The following is a 22027-nucleotide window of genomic DNA, read 5'->3' on the forward strand; positions in this document are numbered from 1 at the left end:
GTCATTCAGTGACATTACCTTTATCATATTCCCCACCATCAACATTGATGGGGTAGAGTAGTTTACAATTTTCCTTAAACCTGTCAGCCCAAGTACATAAATATTCACATCTCCATGAGTTGTCCAGAGGTTGGGTGATCCTCTAGTGTGTGACTTAGCTCCTGACTCTCCAAAGCCATATTCTACCATTACCAGGGAACAAGTCAGAAATGTGATGGAGTACTGCCCTCCTACCTGGATGAATGCAACTGCAACAATATCCAAGAAGTTCAACTCCTAACAACGATGATTTCTATTTGCATGGTACCTTTAACATAGCAAGATATCTAAGGAATTTTACAAAAAACATTACTGTACAAAAAGAAATTATGAGGAAAACCATTAGGTAAAATTTAGCCAAATGATCACATGCTTGGTCAAAGAGATAAAAATAGTAGAAAGGTGGAGAAGTGAAGCAAATGAGTTTAAAGATGATCAAGAGGCTAGAAATAAAGGAGCACAGATATCTCAGTACTGAAGAAGACTACAGAGATGTTGGACTGTACAAGTGGACTGTTTTGAAAGCAAGGATGGGAGCCAATTGGGTATAGGGGCTGCGTGAGGAACAGGGAGATGTGTGGGTTAATTACGACTCATGGAATTGGAAGTGCTTATTCTTGCTTCTGTAAAAAGATTTTATTTTGACAGGGAAGCAATTGATTGACGGCATGAAAGAATCCTAGGCAGGGCAGACCCCCTTTTGATGTGCCCAATTTGTGGAAAAAATGTGTTTTAACAATCGTTGTATATCTACCTTCTTTCTCTTGTTGCACTCTCTCCAAAGCATTATACATCTTTTTTGTAAGAAAATGGCATATAATCTAAAAATCTGAAATTGTTACAGATCACTGGGTACCATTTTATTATAAGCTGCAACATGATTCAAGTGTTTGTGTATTAGTGCTAGCTCTACTTTGTATTTGAAGAAGATTTACTTGAAGTTTTTGAGGAGGCCGACCCATATAATCACATTTGCTCATTGATTTCCATTGTATATTTCCACCAGAAACTTGATGCATCTATTTGTCACTAGCTAGCCAAGCTCTGTGACAATTGCAGGTGATTTTGGGTGACCTTGGAAGACTGATCAGTTATTGCAAGCAACACTGATTTTTGTCAACTTGCAGAAAGACCAACTATGCAGAAGTTGATTAAGAGTATGAAATGCTCATGGTTGACATGTAAATAGAACTGCAGAAAGTTGGAACATTGAAATAGGCCATGGAATTTGCACTTAAGGCCAATGCTAATCATGTTCCCAAATCTCTTCCTGCATTCCTTCAACCCCTTTTTCTTTGTCCATCTGTCAAGTTTGGTGTTTTTAGGGTTGCATTATTTCTGCCTCAAACTACTAATTTTGGATGTGAATTCCATAACCTTATATGAAGAGTTATAAGGAAACCTCATGTAAACAGAAGTATGCCATTCTGTCCATTCCTGTCAGGAACGAGTAATAAGAAGGGGAAGCAAAGGGCCTGAAACAATATAATAGACAAAGGTAACAGACCCGAGTAGTGGGAAATAAAAACAGAAAATGCTGAAAGTAGTTAAGTCAGGCAGAATTCGTAGAAACACATATGGAGCCAGTGCTTCAACTGATTAACTTTGTGTCAACAAAGGGTGAGGGTCAAGAATAGCAGCCAAAATGTGCATGCAAGTACACACAGAAGAATTCGGGTTACAGTGGCAAATGTTAGGGAAGTCAGAGGAAGGCTGAAAACAAAATCATAGAAGCAATGCTAAGAGAGCCTAAAGTTTAAATATGACGTCTTCTAATAGTGTAGAGTTACTTTTGAAGACTGGAGAACCAGCACGGGGCATCAACAATAAATGTCAAGGTTTAGATTGTGCTGGAAAGAGGGCAAATCCAGGAGCTGATTGAAGAAAAGAGTGTTAGTGTACGCATTGCTGGAGGCTTACCACTATAAATAAAGAGATCGTGTAGTCTATCTTGAAGTAGCAGTTTAATGCGGGGGGTTAAATGTATAGTTACTTCAACTTTTCAAGTGCACTCCATTATGCTAGCAGAGGAGTAATGGCCAGTGGAAGAAAGATTGTTAACCTTAGCTTTCCTCTGGCAGTGTTGGTATGCAAAATTAACACCAATAGATAGCATTCTTATTACAGGAGGTGAAAGGTATGAAAGAATAGGGAGATTGAACAATGAGAGCAGGGAGTCAGGTGACTATGAAAGAAATACATATGATCCATACTGGTAAGATAGCTGACCTGTGCATCAACTGTTAGGAGGTAAGGAACATACAAGACAGGGGTGCAGTGGCAAGGATTGTGGGGCTTTTCCAACCAAAGTTTGTAGAAAGCAATATAGTTCTTTAAATTGCAGTGTGGCACTCTTGAGGGAACTGGTCCTGCACAGTGATGTCAATCAGCATGTGATGGACAATTAATGACACACACAATGTGGTTTACAAATGGTGCAGGCTTCAATCGCAAAAGTGGATCTTACCCAGAGGGTTAAGGTGTGTGTCTGCATTGCATAAGGAGTCTGGCCTAACTATGCCACAGAATTTGCCAGTGAAGCTTTATCCAGAATCCATCAATCTTATGGTGAGTTCCTGTTATTCTGCTTTCTTTTAACATCCTTACTGATTTCCCCTCACACGCCTATGCAATCTCCCTGCTCTTTGCCTCCGTGTCAACCCTATACTCTCTATCAATGCATTGAAGAATTTCTAGTTTGTTTAGCCAAAGAGAGAATAAATTTTACTAAGCATCCAAAATAAAAAAAAAGGTAGTGTGTAGCATAGCACCAAAGCTTTGCAGGTAGTTTGCGGGTTGACAATTTGGTCTGCATGGGTAACTTTGTAGCTACAAGTCATAGCTATGCCCTCAAGTCTAGAGCAGATCTCTGAATGTTGCATAAAACAGGCCGTATTTTTGTTGGCTAGATGGAAAGGTTTTGAGATTTTATAATTATTTCAATCTAGTAAACAAATTCAGAAACAGGATTAAGCATTCAGCCCTTGAGTTTGTCCTCCCATTCAGTTACATCATGACTGATCTGTTTATGATCTTCTTTATCCACTTATGGATTGGGGTATTAATGACAATACCAGAATCTATTACCTTTCCCTGATGGCCTTTGAGAAAGTGCTGGTGAGCCACTGCTGCAGAGTATCTGGTGAAGATACACCCACAGTGCTCTTGCATAGTGATTTCCAGGATTTAGACCTTCTGATGATATGAGCAGCAATATATTTCTGAGTCAGAATAGAATGTAGCCTGGAGGGGTATCTGCAGGAGCTGTTGTTCCATGTGCTTGTTGCCCCTTTTCTTCTATTTGTTGAAGGTTGTGGATTTGGGATGTACTATCAAAGAAGTCAAAATAAATCACTTAAATACATTTTATGGATTGTGTACGTGGTAGCCATGACTCACCAGTGAAGGACTGCATTGTGATGGGGTTCCAACTAGATAGGCTGCTTTGGTTTGGTTGATGATAGCTAAATGTTGGAATTGCATTCATCCTGGTAAAGGAAAAGTATTCCATCACACTGCTGATGTTCCTTGATGATGGTAAAAAGGCTTTGGGTGCCATCTGTTTGGAATTTGCACATTCTCCGTGCAACCATGTGCATTTCCTCTGGATGCTCCAGTTTCCTCCTGCATCCAAAGTAATGTGGGTGGGTAGGTTAATTACCCACTGTAAATTACCCATGGTGGTTTGTATAATTAATAGGAACACTGGGAGAATGAGTCATAGGGAAAATCAGTCAGGGGATGAATTACTCTGTGAGTCGGCATAGACTCAGTGTGGTCTGTGGTCTGTTTTTATGCCATAATGAAGTTGGGAGTCAAGGACTGAGTTACTCACCACAGAATACCCAGCCTTTATCCTGGTCTTGTATCTGCTCTATTTATGTCCAGTTATCTTTCTCATCAGGATACTGATGGCAGCAAATTTGGTGATGATATTGCTGTCGAACATTGTGGTTAGATGGACAATTCCTGACACTTGTGTGGCCAAATGTTCTTTGCCACACATCACGTATGCCTAGATGTTGATGTGTTTTGCTGCAAATATGCATGCATTGCAGTTTTTAAAGAGTTGCAAATGGAATTGAACATTGTGTTGTCATCAGCAAACATCCTCACTTCTGACCTTCTTAGAGGCTGAATCATTGAAACAGCTGAAGGTAATTGGGTGTTGATTTGTCTCCTAAAGAACTCCTGCAATGATTTCCTGGGTGAAGATGATTGACCCCATCAACCACAGCTATCTTCTTTTTCTGTGAGGTACAGCTCCAGACAGTAGGAGCTGTTTCCTCAATATTTGCATTGACATCAATTTTGTCATGGCTCCTTGATGCCACATTTGGTCACGTGCCACCTTGATGTCAGAGGCAGTCACCCTCACCTTGCCTCAGAAATTCAGCTCTTATTTGTGTCAACATAGATCTTTTGCTTCCACAGATGCTGTTTGACCCGCTGAGTTCTTCCAGCATTCTGTTTTTGTTCAGGAACACATTGAAGCCCTGCCTAGGCGGTGGAAGGAACACAGCATCCCACAAACCACCTACCCACTCACCCTGTCAGCCTCCTCCTGCCCCATCCGTGGAAGAGTCTGCTGTTTCCATGTTGACCTTATGAGCCAATGCAGAATCCACAAAACTAGAGTGGAAGTTATCTTTGATCCCGAGAAATTGCCTGATGTAGAAGACTACTTGGTTGTCAGGTAGATGGCAGTGTTGTATCTGTACTGGAAAACTTGTTAGGCACTGGTGACTCACCTTTGTTCCATATTTCCCGATGCCCTTACCTAATGAAGTATCTTTGCTTTCACAGGTCAACCTACATGCCCTTTTAGGGGGAGGATTCTGGATTTCCATTGCTGCATCTATGGAAAAATGCTTCTAAATAATTGGGCTTTAATTTTAAGATTGTGCCACCTTGTTTTAAATGCTTTCTCTGGAAAAACTTATATTTTCCAAATGCAAAATTCAGTTCCTAGTGTTTTGTTTTTGGGTGATAGAAATGCCATATTGCTTTCAAATAGAGTATAATGTGATGAATCAGTTAGTTGCTATATTGTTGAGGCCTTTAGTGCAGGTAACATCCGCCTTTTGTTTTATTTATACAGTTTTGGGGTCTGAGCCTTATTACGGGTAATGTCCTCAGCAACTCCAGTGATTGGTAGCCCTGTTTCCTACTATGGACAACATCATGCCACAGAGTCTGAACATTGACCCCCTAGTTAGCTGTTACCACCTTCAGTTGTACACCATCTTGTCCTGCTGGAAAGAGAAAAAATGTGAGGACATTGTGTGGTGTTTGACGGCTGAAATGTGGGCTTGAAGCTTGAACCAGTGCTAAAAGATTGAGGATAAGCTGAACTTAAAGTTGATCAATAGAAGCTTTTGATGGATGAATGTGACTAGTGGTGGAGTTGGTGGGATATGTCATTTGAAGATAAATTCATTAACCCTAAGGTCAGTGAACTTCCTTTATCCAACTCCTAGGGTCAGTTCTCCCTGTACTGTCTCCCATAGTCACCTGTTCCCCCTTCTTTCTGAGAGTTTGTCTGAAGGGTCTTCTAGACTCATTTAGCAGACAGCATGAAGGTTCTCTCCAATCAGCATGTATTTCGTCCTGCACCATAATCACCTTTCCATTTTCAGACGATACAAATTAGCCTTGCATTTACTCTATTGAAACGTAATGCTGTATAAATCTCAGTTAGATCCACCCCATATTTCCTTGATTGGGAATACAAGCCTTGTTTATGCACTTTTCTAAGCTCCTTTATTACTCTGGCAAGCCTGCACACTGCCCCCTCCCCCAACCCTCTCACCCTACACCACTCTTTCTCTGTTGCTGGTAAAGCTCTTCTGTGATACAAACTGTGTTCATTGATCCAGATGTAATCTAATGTAAATATAAATCTCTCTACAAATTTCAATAAATTATAATAATATTCTACATGTTAAATTAACATAACTCTTCAAGTGTGTAAACCCTGAGTTAAATGTCATTCAATGATTAGGAACATGTTTTTTGTGCTTTTACCCAAGTGACATTTATCCCATCTGCACAAAGAACAAGGAAAGAGGATGAAAACATGATGCTACCCTACTAACTCTAGTCCTTTTATTTTGACCCTTAATTGTGTGAGCTTCCCTCTGAAGGCTGACTTGTTTGCTATAGTTGTTGGTTAAGAGCTGTCGTGAGTGGGAAGAGGCAATAAAGGCTGACTTCATTTCTTTGTTTTCAGATGCTGTATCTTGGCATGTGGCAAAACTGCTCTAGGGGAGCTGCTGATCTTTGTCAGCATCCAACCATGCATTCAGAGCACTCTGCCCTGTAGCGATTTCTTGTACAGCTTTTGTTCCGACTAAGGTTTTCTTCTAATTGATTCAATTGAGTCGAGGTGGCAAAAAGAAATTTTTCATTGAAGGGACTCCATCAAGCAGAACCATGGATTGTGATCTTGCAAACAACATAATTTTATATGGGTGTGTTAATGTTTTTTTTAATTAAGTATTTTTTTCAATACTTTTTGTTATGAAAATTATATATTTTTTTGCAGGTCTACAAAAACTCACCCTGGCCCTGTTGTTCATTTAAGTGACAGCCCAAGGGACGAGGGGAAAGTAAGTAAGAAAGAAAAATAACATCATTGTTTTTTTGATATGTTTTTTTCTGTCAAGGAACAGAAGAGCTATTTGGACTCTTCAATCTCATATAAAAGTACCATATTCTCAATATCAATTATTTCTGGCATTTAGACAGGCAAACGCACAGGCAGGGAATAGAGGGATATGGACAATATGCAGGCAGATGGGATTAGTTAGATTGGCATTATGGTCAGCGCAGACATGGTGGGCTGAAGGACTTGTTCCCGTGCTGTACTTTCCTATGTTGTATGTTGTCATATTCATATTTTGCAGTTGAGAATTAAATCTGCCCACAAAGATCAGGTAAAATTATGGCATGAATTCCTGCTTTCTTGATGTCAGTTGCAGCCAGGTACCAATGATCAGGGATTTTAACACCCAGCAACCGTGATGGTGTTGAACTGACTGAGCAGCCAATCAAGTGAAGAATTGAGACAAATAGCAAACCAAGAAGGGAGCAGCAATAATTTTTAGCTGGCATTTTACAGAAAACAAACTAGAGATTGGATCATTTAAACTGAAGTACCATTTTAAAAAAAAATCAAATTATTTTAAACAGCATGGAACTTGAAGGAATTATTCTGAAGGAATGCAGCTGACATACACAAAATTAGCTTTTCAGCACCTGGGGGATTGTTCAGTTGTAATTATGAATTGGTGCGCCATTCAATATTGATTGAACTCTTCAGTTAATAAGGGATACCATTTACACGAAGAATAAAAGATTGAAGTCTATGTCAATTCACTAATTTACATTGGCTCAGCAAACTCTATGGAAGAGCAAGAATCACTGAAACAACTTCTGAGTTTGTACATTTAACCACATACGTGCATATTCCAGAAGTAGCTGTCAGATTTGTTGTTTCCCATTACAAATCCTGGGCTACAGATCTTCAGAGCATCACCACACACTTCTGTTTTAATGCAATTAAAAATGAAATGGCATTCTGTTTAAAATAAAACTACATAATTTTAAGGAGACATAAGACTGCAGATGCTGTAATCTGGAGCAAAGATCAAACCACTGGAGGAATTCAGCAGGTCAGGCAGAATCTGTGAAGGCAAAGGCATGATGCATGGTCTCGGCCTGAAACATCAACCATCCCTCTGCCTCCGCAGATGTTACCTGACCCACTGAATTCTTCCAGGGGCTTGATTTTTTGCTCCACAATTAAGGATATTTTTGTGAAAATGTATAGGTTTGGATTATATTGCATATTGCTAACAGTTCTGATTAGAAATGGCAGCATGCAATAATTAAAACTGAAGGAAGTCCCACTCGCGTGTTGTGAAATGTGGAAATCTGAGATAACCAAGATGATCAGTTTGTGGTGCCAGAGCCGTCTTGCTGGGACTCTGCAGCGTTATACTGGGGAGTTGCCTCCTGAATCCTGCACCAGGTGACCTGGTGCTCGTTCTATGACCCCAATTAATTTCATTAAGGTTTGAAGGGTGGGAATTTTGGGAACAAGGGGAAGGGTGAGTTACTTTTTAATTTTTTTGGTCTCTTTTATTGTTCTTAATTATTTAGTGATACTTTAGTGTTTTTAAATAATCTTTTTGAAAAAAGTTAATTTTTAATCTTTTTCGATAGCTTAATAGTTTGAGGCTGGTGAAGACATGTCCCTAACTTTGCCAGGCAAAGGCAATCAGGGGTGTTTCAGAATCAAGGTCTCCTCACTGCATTGGCCTGAGCTCGTGGACTGTGTGACACAGCTACTGAGGGTGGTGCTCTGCCTCCAATATCAAGAGATGTAGGGGACTAGGCCATGTGATCTGGCACATTTTACTTAATTCTTGCAATAGATGTAAATGGCATATTTTACCTGGGCATTGTTTCAGAGTTGGACAGCCATTTACATTTACAAAGTTACAAATATGTGTACATCATTTCTATTCTATTTATATTTTAAATACATAGAATTTTTTCCACTTGAGCCATCCAGTCTAATTTTATTTACAATTAAATAGCTATTTACCAGCTTAGATTCTATTTCATCCACTGGGTTGCAAAGGTTCTGCATTCCAATAACATCTTGCATAAAAAAAGTATTCAAACTCCCTTTAGTTTTTTTCAGAATTGACTTGAATTTTTGGCTACATCATTATCTTAGGAAACTAGGAAACAATTTATCATTATGCAATCTAATATTCCCCCAGTAAATACCTGTTGATAATCTCAATCTTCTCTGATACAGGGCATACGGAAATGTACATTGGAAGTAGGAGTAGGCCACTCAGTCTCTTAATGTTGTTCTGCCATTTGATAAGGTCACGGCTGATCTGATTGCAACCTCGGCTCCATGTTCCCATCTACCCACAGGAAACTTTCACCCCTTTGCTTATTAAATATCTATCAACCAATGCCTCAAAATATTCAATGACACTGCTTCCCTTCCCTTTTGAGGAAGAGAACTTCAAAGTTTTCTTTCATTTCTTTCTTAAATAGGCAACCTTTTATTTTTAAACAGTGGCATCCTGGTCTTAGATTCTCCCACAAGAGGAAATATCCTCTCCATATTCACCATGTCAAGACACCTTTGGATATTTGATGCTTTAATCAAGTCCCCTCTCACTCTTTTAAACTCCGGCACATGCAAGCCTAGCCTGCTCAAACTTTCCTTACACGACAACCCATCCATTCCAGGTATCAGTCTCATAAATCTTCTCTGAACTGCTTCCAACACACCAACATCCTTCCTTAAATAAGAAGATTAGTACTGTACTTAGTACTCCAGATGTGGTCTCACTGATGCCCTATACATCTGAAGCCTAATTACTTGTAGCACCTACCAACTAGTTCTTTGCAAATGATAAACCAGAATGCCCAAATCCCTCTGCATCTTACAGCTCTGCAACCTCTTGCTATTTACTTAATATGATTTTTTTTTATTTTTCCACATTTTCCCACATTATACTTACTATGTCAAGTCTGCATCCAGTCACTTAACTCATCTATGTCTCTTCTGTTGCCTCCTTGGGTCCTCTTCACAACTTATTTTCCTATCCACCTTTTGTCATCAGCAAATTTAGCAACTATACCTTTCAGCTCTATTTGCCTGTATGTTCTGTAAGAGCATGCTGCATTATCAGACTGTCACTTGTTGATTGATATATCATATGGTTGTACCCACAAAAATTTAACTTCATTCATTTTTTTAGGGAATCAAAATTAAGCAGGCACTTCTGTAGAAGGAGTCTGCTCTACCAGATTACCACCCAGTAATTAGTTCTGTTGTGCCCTCCAAATCACTAAGCAATGCTATGGGAAATCTGCTAGTTAGTCTGAAAGGTTACAAAAGATGTTATTTTTATTTCCATTGAAGTCATCTGGAATAACGTGCTCATGAGTTGTAGCTGCTGCAAGCAGATCAGTGGCCAATCAGCTTAGATCAAATAGGAACTTGTAATATGGTTAGGCTTGAGTTTAAAAGCTCCAGGGGATTTTTGGGGTGGGTGGATGGCTGCTGTAACAATGTATTTTGGTGGTGAGATTATCGTTTGACATCTATTTTAGGGAAGCAGACGGATGATGTTTCTGAATAAAGGAACTTTAGTTTGATTTTCAGTATGTTTGGGTTGAGGACAAGAAACATTACAATGAACAAATCTTTGAATGTTATTTTAAGCAGCAAATAGCAGATATTAATAAGTTGGCTGAACTGGACAGAATGAGAGCAAAACAAAGAAAGGTCAGTATTTAGGAAGGAGAGTCAAAAAGTAAAAGCTGGGGTTGCATTGCTAATGTAAGGAAAGATCAATGCAAAAGTGAGGAAGGCAGTTAGCTCAGATGTAGTATAATCTGTAATGGTAGAGCTAAGATATACCAACAGGCCGTATACAGATCCACAACTTGTAGGGGTGATGTTGGAAGTGGAATTAAACAGGAAATCAAAGGCATGTGGAATTAGGATACTACTGTAATCATGTGTGGCTTTATTCTACATATGGATTGGGCTAACCAAACAGCTAACAATACTGTGGGGGAGGAATTCCTGGAGCGTATACCAGATGGTTTTCTGGACTAAGGAACCAACTTGAGAACAGATCATTAACAGAACTTGGTATTGCGTAATGGGAGAAGGCGAAGGCCATTTGGGAAGGGGTGACCATAATATGATAGAATTCTTCATTAAGATGGAAGGTGAAGTAGTTGATTCTGAGACTAGGATCTGGTATCTAAATGAAGAAAACTACATAGGTATGAGGTGAAAATTGGCTAAGATAGATTGGGGAATGTTGCTTATTGGGTTGACATGGATGAACTACAACAATTGTTCATTCCTGACTGGCACCAAAATAGATTAGGAAGGATGGCACAATTATGGCTAACAATGGAAATTAAATCCAAGGAAGAAAAATAAAAATTGGCCTGAGGAGTAGGAAACAGTTTAGAACTCAGCAAACGAGGACCAAGGGATTAATTAAGAGGGAAAATTAGAATATGAGAGTAAGCTTGAAAAGAACATATAAACTGACTGTAAAAGCTTAAGATGTTTGAAGAGAAAAAGATGACTAAAGACAAAGTTAGGTATCTTGCTGTCAGAAACAGGAGAATTTATAATTGGGAATAAAGACAAGGCAGACTAATTGAGCAAATACTTTAGTTATGTTTTCACAAATTTAACCTTCCAGGAATGTTAGAGAACCTAGCTCTCATGAGAGGGCAGAACTGAAGAAAATGAGTATTAATAGGGAAATGGTGTTGGGGCCATTGAAATTGCTGATAAATCTCAGGACCCAATAGCCTGCATTCCAGCATAGTGAAGGAAGTAGCCCTAGAAATGGTGGTCATTTTCTAACATTCTTTGGACTCTGGGTCATTTCCTATTGATCACAAGGTGGCTAATGTAACCCAACCTTTTAAAGGGAGACAGAAAATAGAGAATTATTGACCAGTTAGCTTGATGTTGATGATGGGGGAAATGCTAGTAAAGATGTAGCAGCCATAAGTAACCAGGATCAGTCAAAGGCAGTGTGAATTGCCAAAAGGGAAATCATGCTTGACAAATTTACCAGAAATTTTTGATGATGTCACTTTTGGAGTAGGTGGAAGTTAATCAACAGATCTGGTGCATTTGGACTTTCTGAAGGCTTTCAACAAGGTCCCAAAAGAGATTACTGTGCAAAATCAAAGCACATGTGACTGGGGATAATGTACTGATATGGATAGAGAACTGGTTGGCAGGCAGGAAACAGAGCAGGAATTAACAGGTTCTTTTCAGAATAACAGGCAGTGACTAGTGGAGGACCACGGGTTCAGTGCTAGGACCCTAGCTGTACATCATATATTGGTCTAGGGAATTAAATGTGGTATCTCCAAGCTTGTGGATGACATATAGCTACTTGGGAGTGTGAGATGTGAGAAGGCTTCAGAATAATTTGGATAGGTTGAGTGAATGGACAGGAGCTGTGTTATGTCGATAAATGCCTTATGAGTATTGGTCCTATAGTGTCTCTGTGATCCCAGGTTTTCGTGCTGTTGCAGGGTTCAGTATGGAGTTAAATGGAATAAGAATGTACCACATGTTAATTCAGTTCAGATCAGACCCATTTCATCTATCTTTGTCCCTTTGCAGCTGGACTATTGGTTGCTACAGTGCCACCTTCATTTTCCACTTTTGTGACATCCTTGTTATTGGTACCAAGCCAATCAGGAACAGAGAACTGTGGAACTGATTGCTTCCAACGGTGTGTAGAAGACCTCATTCCCTTTCCAAGTCTAAACACTTGGGTATTTTTCTGTATTAACTTAGACCTCTAGCTATCTCCTATTATCATAGTAACAGCCAGTTTTTCTGTCTGTCTCTGAGACCTTGAATGCTATTAGAGGTATCTTAGAATGAATGTTTTTTATCTTGCTACAACCAGATGGCCAATTTTGCTGCTTCAAATTCATTAAGCCTCTGAGAGCTTGGACCTACTTTACTCCCTATGTACTCATGATTGTGTGGCAAAATGCTGCTCTAGCTTCATCTACAAGTTTGAAGATGACACCACTGTAGTGGGCTGGATCTCAAAAAACAAGACAGAGTAAAGGAAGTAGATAGAGAGCCTAGTGGCATGGTTTCAGGACAATAGCTTTTCCCTCAGTGTCAGCAAAACCAAAGAACCAGTCACTAACTTCGGTGAGTGGGGTGGAGCAGACACCCTTGCATGTATCAATGGTGCTGAGGTGGAGATGGTTGACAGCTTCAGGTTCCTAGGTGTAAATATCACTGTCCTGTCCTGGTCCAACCATGTAGATGTTATGGCCAAGGAAGCACACTAGCGCTTCTGCTTCCTCAGAAGGCTAAGGAAATTTGGCATGTCCCTGTTGATCCTCACCAATTTTTATAGATGCCCCATTGAAGGCATCCTATCTGGATGCATAACTGCACTGCTCAAGAATGCAAGAAATTGCAGAGAGTTGTGGGCATAGCTCAGTTCATCATGAAAACCAGCCTCCTCCCCATGGATCCTGTCTACACTTCTCGCTGCCTCAGAAAAGCAGCCAGCAGAATCAAAGACCCCTCCCACAGTGGACATTCTTTCTTCTCCCTCCTTCCATTGGGCAGAAGATACAAAAGCTTGAAAACACGCACCACCAGGCTCAAGGACAGCTTCTATTTCATGGTTATAAGACTCTTGAACAATCCTCTTGACCTCACAATCTACCTCGTCGTGGTCCTTGCACCTTATTGTCTACCTGCACTGCACTCTCTCTGTGACTGTAACGCTATTTCTGTGTTTTGTAAATGTTTTTCCCTTGTACTACCTCAAAGTACTTGTGTTTTGAAATTATCTGTAGGGATGGCTTGCAAAACAAAGTTTTTTCACTGTAGCTCGCTACATGTGACAATAATAAACCAATACCATTTACCAGCACTTGGTCTGTAGCTTATATGCCTCGGGAAATTCAGGTACTCAAACAGATACATTTTAAGTGTTTTAAGAGCACCTTACCTCCATGACTTTCTCAGGTAGTTCATTCCAGATTGCATCTACCCTCTGGTTTTATACATCTCTTATGTGGAAAGTTTTTCTTTATTCACCCTGTCTATGCCCCTCATGACTTTGTATACACCTAGCACTTTATTTGTCTCCCTGCACTGCAGATTAGGGCCCATGGGATCCAGGGCAAGTTGGTAAATTGCATCTAAAATTGTCTTGGCAATAGGAGCCAAAGGATGATGTTAGAGGGTTAATTTTTGTGATTGGATGCCTGTGACTAGTGGTGTTCCACAGAGATCAGTTCTAGAACCCTTGCTGTTTGTAATATTTGTGAATAATTTTCATGTAGATGTAGGAGACATGATTAGTAAATTTGCAGGTGGCATGGTGATCGGTGGAGTGTTGATAGTGTGGAAGAATTCTCAGGCTAAAGGGTGATATTGATGTGTTGGTGAAATGGCAGATGGAGTTTAATCCAGATAAATGTGAGGTGATGCATTTTGGGAGCACTAATGAAGCTAGGATATACACCACGAATGACAGGGTCCAAGGGAATATTGAGGAATGGAGGGACCTTGGCGTGCAAATCCAAAGATTCTTGAAGGTGGCGGCACAGGTAGATAATGTAGTTAAGAAGGCATATGGGACACTGGCCTTCATTAGTCGGGGCATTGAATACAAGATTCTGGGCACCACAGTATGGATGCAAGAGGGTGCAGAAAGATACACCAGGATGTTGCCTGAGATAGAGCGTTATAAGGAGAGACTGGGGAGGCTAGGTCTGGAACAGAGGAGACATGATTAAGGTGCTTATAAAACTATGAGGGGTATAGATCAGGTCGATTGCAGGAAACATTTCCCCATATCAGGAATAGATAAAACTAAAGAACATGGATGTAGGGTAAGTTATAAGAGATTTAGAGGGGATCTGAGGACCACCTTATTTCACCTATAGAGTGGTGAGTGCCTGGAATATGCTACTTGAGAGAATGGTAGAAACAGAGTCACTGACGGCACTTATGAAGCATCTAGATAAACCCTTGAATCACCTAGGCTTTGAAGGCCAAGGGCCAAGTGCTGGAAGATGGGATTAATATGGATGAGTGCCCACTGGTCAGCATGGATGTTGTGGTCTGAATGGCCTGTTTCCATGCTATATGATTCTATGACTCTGATTCTAATGGTGCTAGGCATCATCGAGACTGCACCTTGAATAATTTGTGCAATTTTGGTGTCCTCTGAGGAACAGTGTTTTTGCTGCAGAGCAAAGGCAGTGAAGGTTACTGATTCTTGGGATAGCAAGACTGAGGTATTAAGAGAGATTCAGACAACCTGCCTTGTGTATGTTAGTATTTAGAGAAATGAGAGGGAACCTTATTGAAATCTATAAAATCCTGATGGGCAGGGCAGAGTATGCGCAGAAAGGATGTTTTTGATGCTGGGGAGCTCCAGAACTGTGGGTCACAGCCTAAAGATAACAAGAAGGCCATTTAAGGCTGAGAAGAAGAGAAATGTCTTCAGCCAAAGAGTGGTGAATCTATAAGAATTCTCTACCACGTAAGTCAGCTGAGGCCAAATCATTGAATATACTTGAAGAGATCAAAGGAAGTGGGACAAAGGAGGGACAGGGTATTGAATTTGAATGACCAGCTGTGTGAAATGACAGAGTACGCTCAAAGCACTGAATGGTCTACTACTTCTCCTATTTTCTATGTTTCTATATCAAGGGAAAGAACAAGACTTGACCAAGATTTGGAAACATTGAAGTCCACTTCTAAAGAAAATTAGTTAATTATCACCTTTGAGCACATCTGCTACAATGAGCAATTAATAAATTAACAATTGTATTATTGTTGGGTATTTGGAGGTGGTATTGCTGAACAGGAGATGTGCATATTGTTGACTCATATGCATTGGATCTCATTATATTTCATTCTATAACAGTTATCATTGCCACCTAGATCTTTAAAAATAATGGGTGTAAATTTTGATGTTCATTGGACTTTTTTGTCTTCCGTAGCAGTTATGCTATTATTTAACTAGAAGGCTATACATTTGTGCTGACTACAGAAATATTACTCTGAAACTACAAGATACCACTTGTGTGTTGCTAAAAAGGAAGTGAATTTTAGTTCAATAGGACTTCCTATTCTCCATAATCATTACTTTTGAGGTAAGCAAGTGAACTTCAATTTTTGCAACTTAGTCCTGTTGGGAGTTCAAACTAAAGCTTTGGCTCACTTTTATATGGGAATACAACAAAGTGAATACAGGCAACAAAGCCTGACTGATTTTTTTTTTGAAGCAACAAAGTCTACTAATGCTCACCTTGCAGCTTCATAACAGAAGGACTTAAGACGAGAATTGGTTTACTGTCATGCCATGAGCCTTGGTTATAACATGAGCAGGTGCAGTGGTGGGAAATATTTTGACTATGCATGTGTTTCAGTAGGTTATCCCAATCAGTTAAAAGGGTGGGTACTGCTGCTGGCCCACATGTAAACTAAAATAACATTGAAAATATGTTGCCATAGTTCTGAACGTTGAACAATTCGATGGTTGGCAATCAAGCAACTAATGGAAGAAAGAGATTTCAGGAACATCATTCTTCAAAGATACTTGAACCCTGCACAAAATAAAATCAAACCAGAAGTGCCAAATGAATAATTAGTGCTGGAATATCAATGTTTTACCATTATATAAAGGTCTTGGATGACGGCATTAAAGGTACAGCTGCTAAATTTGCAGATGAAACAAAGATAGGTAGGAAAGTAACCTGTGAAAGGGACATAGAGACAACAAAGCAATGGAGATAGGTTAAATGAGTGGGCATAGATCTAGCAAATGGTGTCGTGAAATATCCATTTTAGTAGGAAAGATTTAAAAAAAACAATATCCTATCTAAATGGTGAGAGATTGCAGTGCTGTGAGATGCAGAAGAATCTGTATGTTCTAGTGAATGATTTGCAATGGCTAGTATGCAGGTACAGCAAATAATCAGGAGAGCTAACAGAATGTGTCATTTATTGTGTGGGGAATTGAACACAAAAGTAGGGAGGTTATGCTTCATTTGGTTCTTCTTGGGCTGGCCCTCATGATTGAGGATGACCTACTTGCTCTCCAGTTTTTTTTTGTTTCTGAGGTGTTTAATGTGTCCAGAGTGGTGACTCCAGTCCCTTCCACAGGTGGGACAGGTTGTGACCGATGAGGTGATTAGTTCATGAAGTGGACTGCTCCTATCACCACCCATTCAGGGCTTTTGTGCTTCTGATGCATGTTCACAAGTTTCTCAGTACTATCTAAATGATCTTTCTCTGAATTGCTGATGATGGAAATAAAAAATATTATTTGCTACTTATCAGTCCATGTCTTGCCACACACTTTTTGGGGAGTTCAGTGAGTGAAATGATAGAATCCTAGTGTAGGAGAAGCCCATTATCCAGCATGGCTGCACAGGCTTTCCTGAGTACTGACCCTCCTACAAAGAGGGCCATTTCTTTTTTAACTCCATCAGGAATTTCCATAATTTTGGACCTCAGTGAAATCTCTTTATCTTCTCTATGCTCTGAAGAACAATCACAGATCTTTGCAAACACCTGCAAACCCCTCATTGAAGGTAATGTTTTGTGTAAATCTCTTCATCTCTTCCTGTGTCTCCTAGACCTTTGGATTTCAGTTTGTTTTGATAATTATCACAGAGAATCAGAATACCAGAGAGGCACAAGAGAATGCAGATGCTGGAATCTGGAGCAAAAATCAAACTATTGGAGGAACTCAGCAGATCGAGCAACATATGTGGAGGCAAAGGCAAACAATGTTTCAGGTTGAGACTGTGCATCAGGACTGAGAGTGTGGAGGAGGATATAGGCAGGGTATGCCGGGGAGAAGAAACCCAGGTATATTTAGGTAGCCTACAATCCAATGGTATGAACAATGAATTCTCCAATTTCAAGTAACCCACTCCCTGTGTTCAGCAGGAATACAGAACGTTGGATTATTAGCAGCTTCTCCTCAGTGCTATTTTTCCCTAACTCAGTGGCCAGTGCAAGATTTGTCAACCTCCATTTCATTCTTTATTTAGTGCATCTCTTGCTTTTCTTCCTCTTTTTGTTCCATCTAACTCCATCTAATCTCTGCTTTTCTCAGAAATTATCATTTTGCAGGTATTAGCTTATTGCCGCGTAGTAGTATGCTTTGTGCAGTAGATAGGAGTATCAAGAAAATCCTTCTTTGTCAAGAAAGCATGAAGAGTCAGTAGAATTGCCCCAAGGTCATTCAGTGTGGATGGAGGAAAGTGTGGATGTACTCAAATCATTAAAAACAAGACCATGAGCACAAATGACGTGAACAAAACTGGATTTTATTTCAAGTGGTTTAGTGTTCAAAAGTTAAGAAATATTTCTTAAATTATGTAAAGGGTTTCATCAAACATTACCTTAAGGTACTGTTCAGTTTTGGCCACAAATTCCCAGGAAGGATACAGTGACTTTGGAAAGAATATATTGCAGGTTTATCAGCATGATACCAGACCTTGAAAGGATTAAATTGTGAACTTTTGGGTTGCAAAGGAAAGAAATTAAAAATAGAATCAGAAAATGACGGCAGCATGAAAATGCCAAAACAGAATAAAGAGGCAGTTTATAGAAAGGGAAGCAGATATGAAGTTGGCAGCACACAAAAATAACAAGTCAAAATAATTGGAGCTAAGCAACTCCAGCTTTGTGGGTGTAATATTACGTGAGATCTTCTGGAAATTTGTTGAGTTGTATATTCACTAGTTTTCACCAAATCTCTGGAGTTCGTTCCCTTAAATTTGATAATGTTGTTTACTCTCTACTTGTAGACTTTCAGGTCTAAACAGGTTGAATCTGTATTCTTTGGCGTTTAAAGAATGAAAAGTAATTGCATTGAAACCTATAAGATCTGAAAGGGGCAGGACAGGATAGATATTAAAATATTTTCACTAGTGGGAGAATGTTGAACAAGGGGGTGTAGTTTCAAGATAAGAAATCGGTCATTTAAAACCAAAGCGTATGTAAATTTCTTTTCACAATGGTGCTGAATCTCTTGAATTCTCTAACCTTGAAAGTTGTGGAGGCTAACTCATTAGAAATATTTAAATGGAGTTTGATAAATTTTTGCAAGATTGGGGGAATTGAAGGCTGAGGATCTAGCACAGGGATCACATTGAAGGCGGGGCAGGCTTGAGGGGCCAGATGGCCTATTCCTGCTTCTAATTTTTTTTGTATTTTTCTTGTATTCAAAACGTTATTAAATCTTCTCCATATTTCAACTGGTGTATTTCTACAATAATTTTCTAAAACAATTTTTTATAGGTGGTGCAGCTATGCCAAAAATATACCGTATGGTAGATTTTTGTATTTTTCCCCCAATTTCTGTATTTTTGTTTGCCCTTCATTTCATCTGTTCTGGTTATGCAGCCATTTGGCTGCAATGACCTGAGTTAACAGCATGCTGTCCTGCTTTCCCTCTTCTTACCCCCCCCCCCCCCCCCCCACCCCTCAACTATCATGCATGCCTTTTGCAGAAGAATTTAAAGTGTAATGAATATTCAGGAAATATGCTAGTTATTACAAATGGTTTTGATCTATATCTGTTCACTGTCTCTGTATACCAGGTGTGACAAAACAGCTGCTAAAATTGTGTGCTTATTGGGTAAAGCTTTTTCCATATATTCTGTTTCAAAGGAACTGACATTATGTCCTTTACATCTGAAATTGAAATTACCAGTTGTTTTCACATACTAACTGATTGTTTCCATAACTTTGAGAACCATGGGAACACTACCAAAGGACTTACTAGGTGTGTTTCTCTGTCTTTGTGCTTATGCTTTAGCCTGCATCAGCCTATATTTGCTCTACACCTCCATGATATATAGGACCACATGGAATATATGGTACTGAAAAAGACCATTTGATCTGACCGGTTATACCAGTATTTATGCACCTTCTGAGCATTCTCCTCTCTTTCCTCATCCAAGCCTATTAGTATATCTCTGCATTCCCTTGTATGCTTGTCCAGTCTCCCATTAAGTGCAGCCATATTATTTCCTTGGCCATTCCTTGTGGTAATGAGTTCCACGTTCTCATGCTTTCGGTAAATCTTCTTTTGAATTCCCTAATGGAATTCTCAGTGACCATCTTATATTGATAGCATCCCTTTATACTCTTCCCCACAATCTCTAAATATCTGAGCTATCAAATAATTCCTAATTTTAAAGACTTGTTTTTGGTTACCCCTCAGTCTTTTTCTCAAGACAGAAAAGACTAGACTTATCATCCTTTCCTGAAATGTATTCCCTCACATTTCTGGTATTATCTTTGCAAATCTTTGGTATCTCTCCAGTCCTGTACATCCATTTTATAATATGGTGACCAGAACTATATGTGATACTTTTAAATTTAGGTCAATCAAAGCTTGATACAATAATAGCATAACAAATCCCCACTCTTCAAATCTGTGCTTTGAGAAATAAACTATATTGCATGTTTATGTTTCATGATTGGGGTTGCAACCTTTAGTGATTACTGTATTTGTGCTCTGAGATCCCACTGTTCTTGCACTCCATCTAAACTTCCACCTTCGAAGTAATGTGACTTTTCTATATCTCCTATATCCCATATATCTGTGTTGAACTTCATTTTACAATTACTTGTCCATTCCGATGTTTATTAATGTTGTGCTGTAATGTTCTTGCAGTCCTCCTTACCCTCTTACCAAGTGACTTATCCCACACCAAACACTGCCCCCCACCCCACCTACCCACCTTCAGCTGATTTGGTTTCAACTGCAAATTTTATAAATTATGTTTTTATTCTAAAGTCTAAATCTTTAATGCAACCTTTAAACAGCAATAGTCCAGCAATGGTCTTTGTAAAACAAATGTTTCCCACCTTTCTCCCCCCCCCCCCCCACCAGGTATAATGAAGAGCTACACTTTACTCCCATTCTCTGTTTCCCCTCTTGAAGCCAGCGTGCAATCTATTCTGCTAAATTTTCCCTGATTTCACTTTCTCTGATGTTGTTCATTATTTTGTTCATTAGTATATTAAAGGGTACTTTATCAAAGGCCCTTTGCAAATCTAGGTAATTTACATCTACTCTCTGTTCTCCCTATTAGCTCCTTAAAAAATTCATTTGGATAGGTTGTAAGATTTTTTCCTTTTGAAATCTGCATGGTTTATTCATTATTATGTTTTTTTAAGATATTTTCTATTATTCTATTTAATAGGAGATCCATTATCTTTCCTATCACCAATATAAAGCTGACTGGTTTATAATTCCTGAGTACGTGCTGTCCCCCTTAAACATACATACAATATTAGCTATTCCTGAGTCCTCTGACATTACATGTTGAGTCACCTTTTTGAATCATTGCACTCCTTCCAGTGGAGGTACAACTGCAGTGTTATTGGGTGGGGAGTTGGAAAATCTGGATTAAACAGCAATGAAGGAGTAGAAATATAATTCTGAGTCAGAATGGCATGCAATTTAGAAGAAAACCTATAGGTCGTGGTATTCCCATGCACCTGCTGTCCTTGTCCTTCTTGGTGTAAAGCTTGAAGGTTTGGCAGGTACTGTCAGAATAGATCAGGCAATGAATTTTGTGCTGTCCACTGTACTCACCATGTTCTAGTGACAGGAAATGAATGTTCAGGGTGGTACATGGGTTTGCCAATCAAGCAGGCTGGTTTGTCCTAGATTGGCTTTGAGCTTCTTGAATATTGTTGGAGCTCCATTTGTTCAGGCAAGTGAAGAGTATTACATCATGTTCCTGACCTGAGCCTTGTAGATAGTCTGCCATGGAATTGGAGAGGAATTATCAAATGGAGCTGCTGGATAGTGGTAAAGTGTAGAGACAGATGCAGAGCCATCTGTCACAATATCATCTTGGACTCCTGTGTTTAGCATCACAGGAATATGGAACTCAGAAACTGATTGTTTAAATTTTCAGTGACTGAAAGCAGTCAGTCCTCAAATTTAAGTTCCTGGTCAGTTATCATTCCATTATGCTGCATTTCTGTTGAACAGCTAACCTTCACTGTTAGGGTTGTGTCCTCACCAAACTCGTACAGTTTAACAGCACTACATACAACAGAAGAGGAGGTTGATACTTGGTTTTGCAGATACGCATTTGCTAAATAAATAGTAGGTGAAGAGAACAAATCAGTCTTCAATTTTGATAACAGTAGAAGAAGCATTTCCCTATTTATTGATAATGAGGTATCAAAAAAATCATGGCATTCATGCATATAAATGCTTTGGAAAAGAAACCAGTAACTGTACATCTACTGTTCACTGGTGATTGAGGAAAGGCATGTTTGGGTGGTGGATGCATTGTGGTCAAACAGGCTGGTTTGGGTGGTGTCAAGTGTTGTTAGAACTGCACTCAATGCAAT

At 39.4% G+C, this 22027-nt stretch overlaps 1 protein-coding gene across 10 annotated transcripts in view; it reads left to right on the forward strand.

Annotated features, from left to right (window-relative positions):
* The window catches only part of stxbp5l (syntaxin binding protein 5L), a 275353-nt gene that overhangs the window by 111188 nt on the left and 142138 nt on the right, over nt 1-22027 (forward strand). For 9 of the 10 annotated variants that reach the window (XM_052013888.1, XM_052013891.1, XM_052013892.1 and 6 more), the window contains exon 6: nt 6587-6650. The exons of the other annotated variant lie outside the window; for it this stretch is intronic. In XM_052013888.1, coding sequence (XP_051869848.1) covers nt 6587-6650 — 64 coding nt within the window. The remainder of the gene's footprint in view (nt 1-6586; nt 6651-22027) is intronic. 10 annotated transcript variants of the gene reach the window in all.

This window comes from Pristis pectinata, chromosome 4 (assembly GCF_009764475.1).
Source record: "Pristis pectinata isolate sPriPec2 chromosome 4, sPriPec2.1.pri, whole genome shotgun sequence".
Lineage (NCBI taxonomy): Eukaryota > Metazoa > Chordata > Chondrichthyes > Rhinopristiformes > Pristidae > Pristis > Pristis pectinata.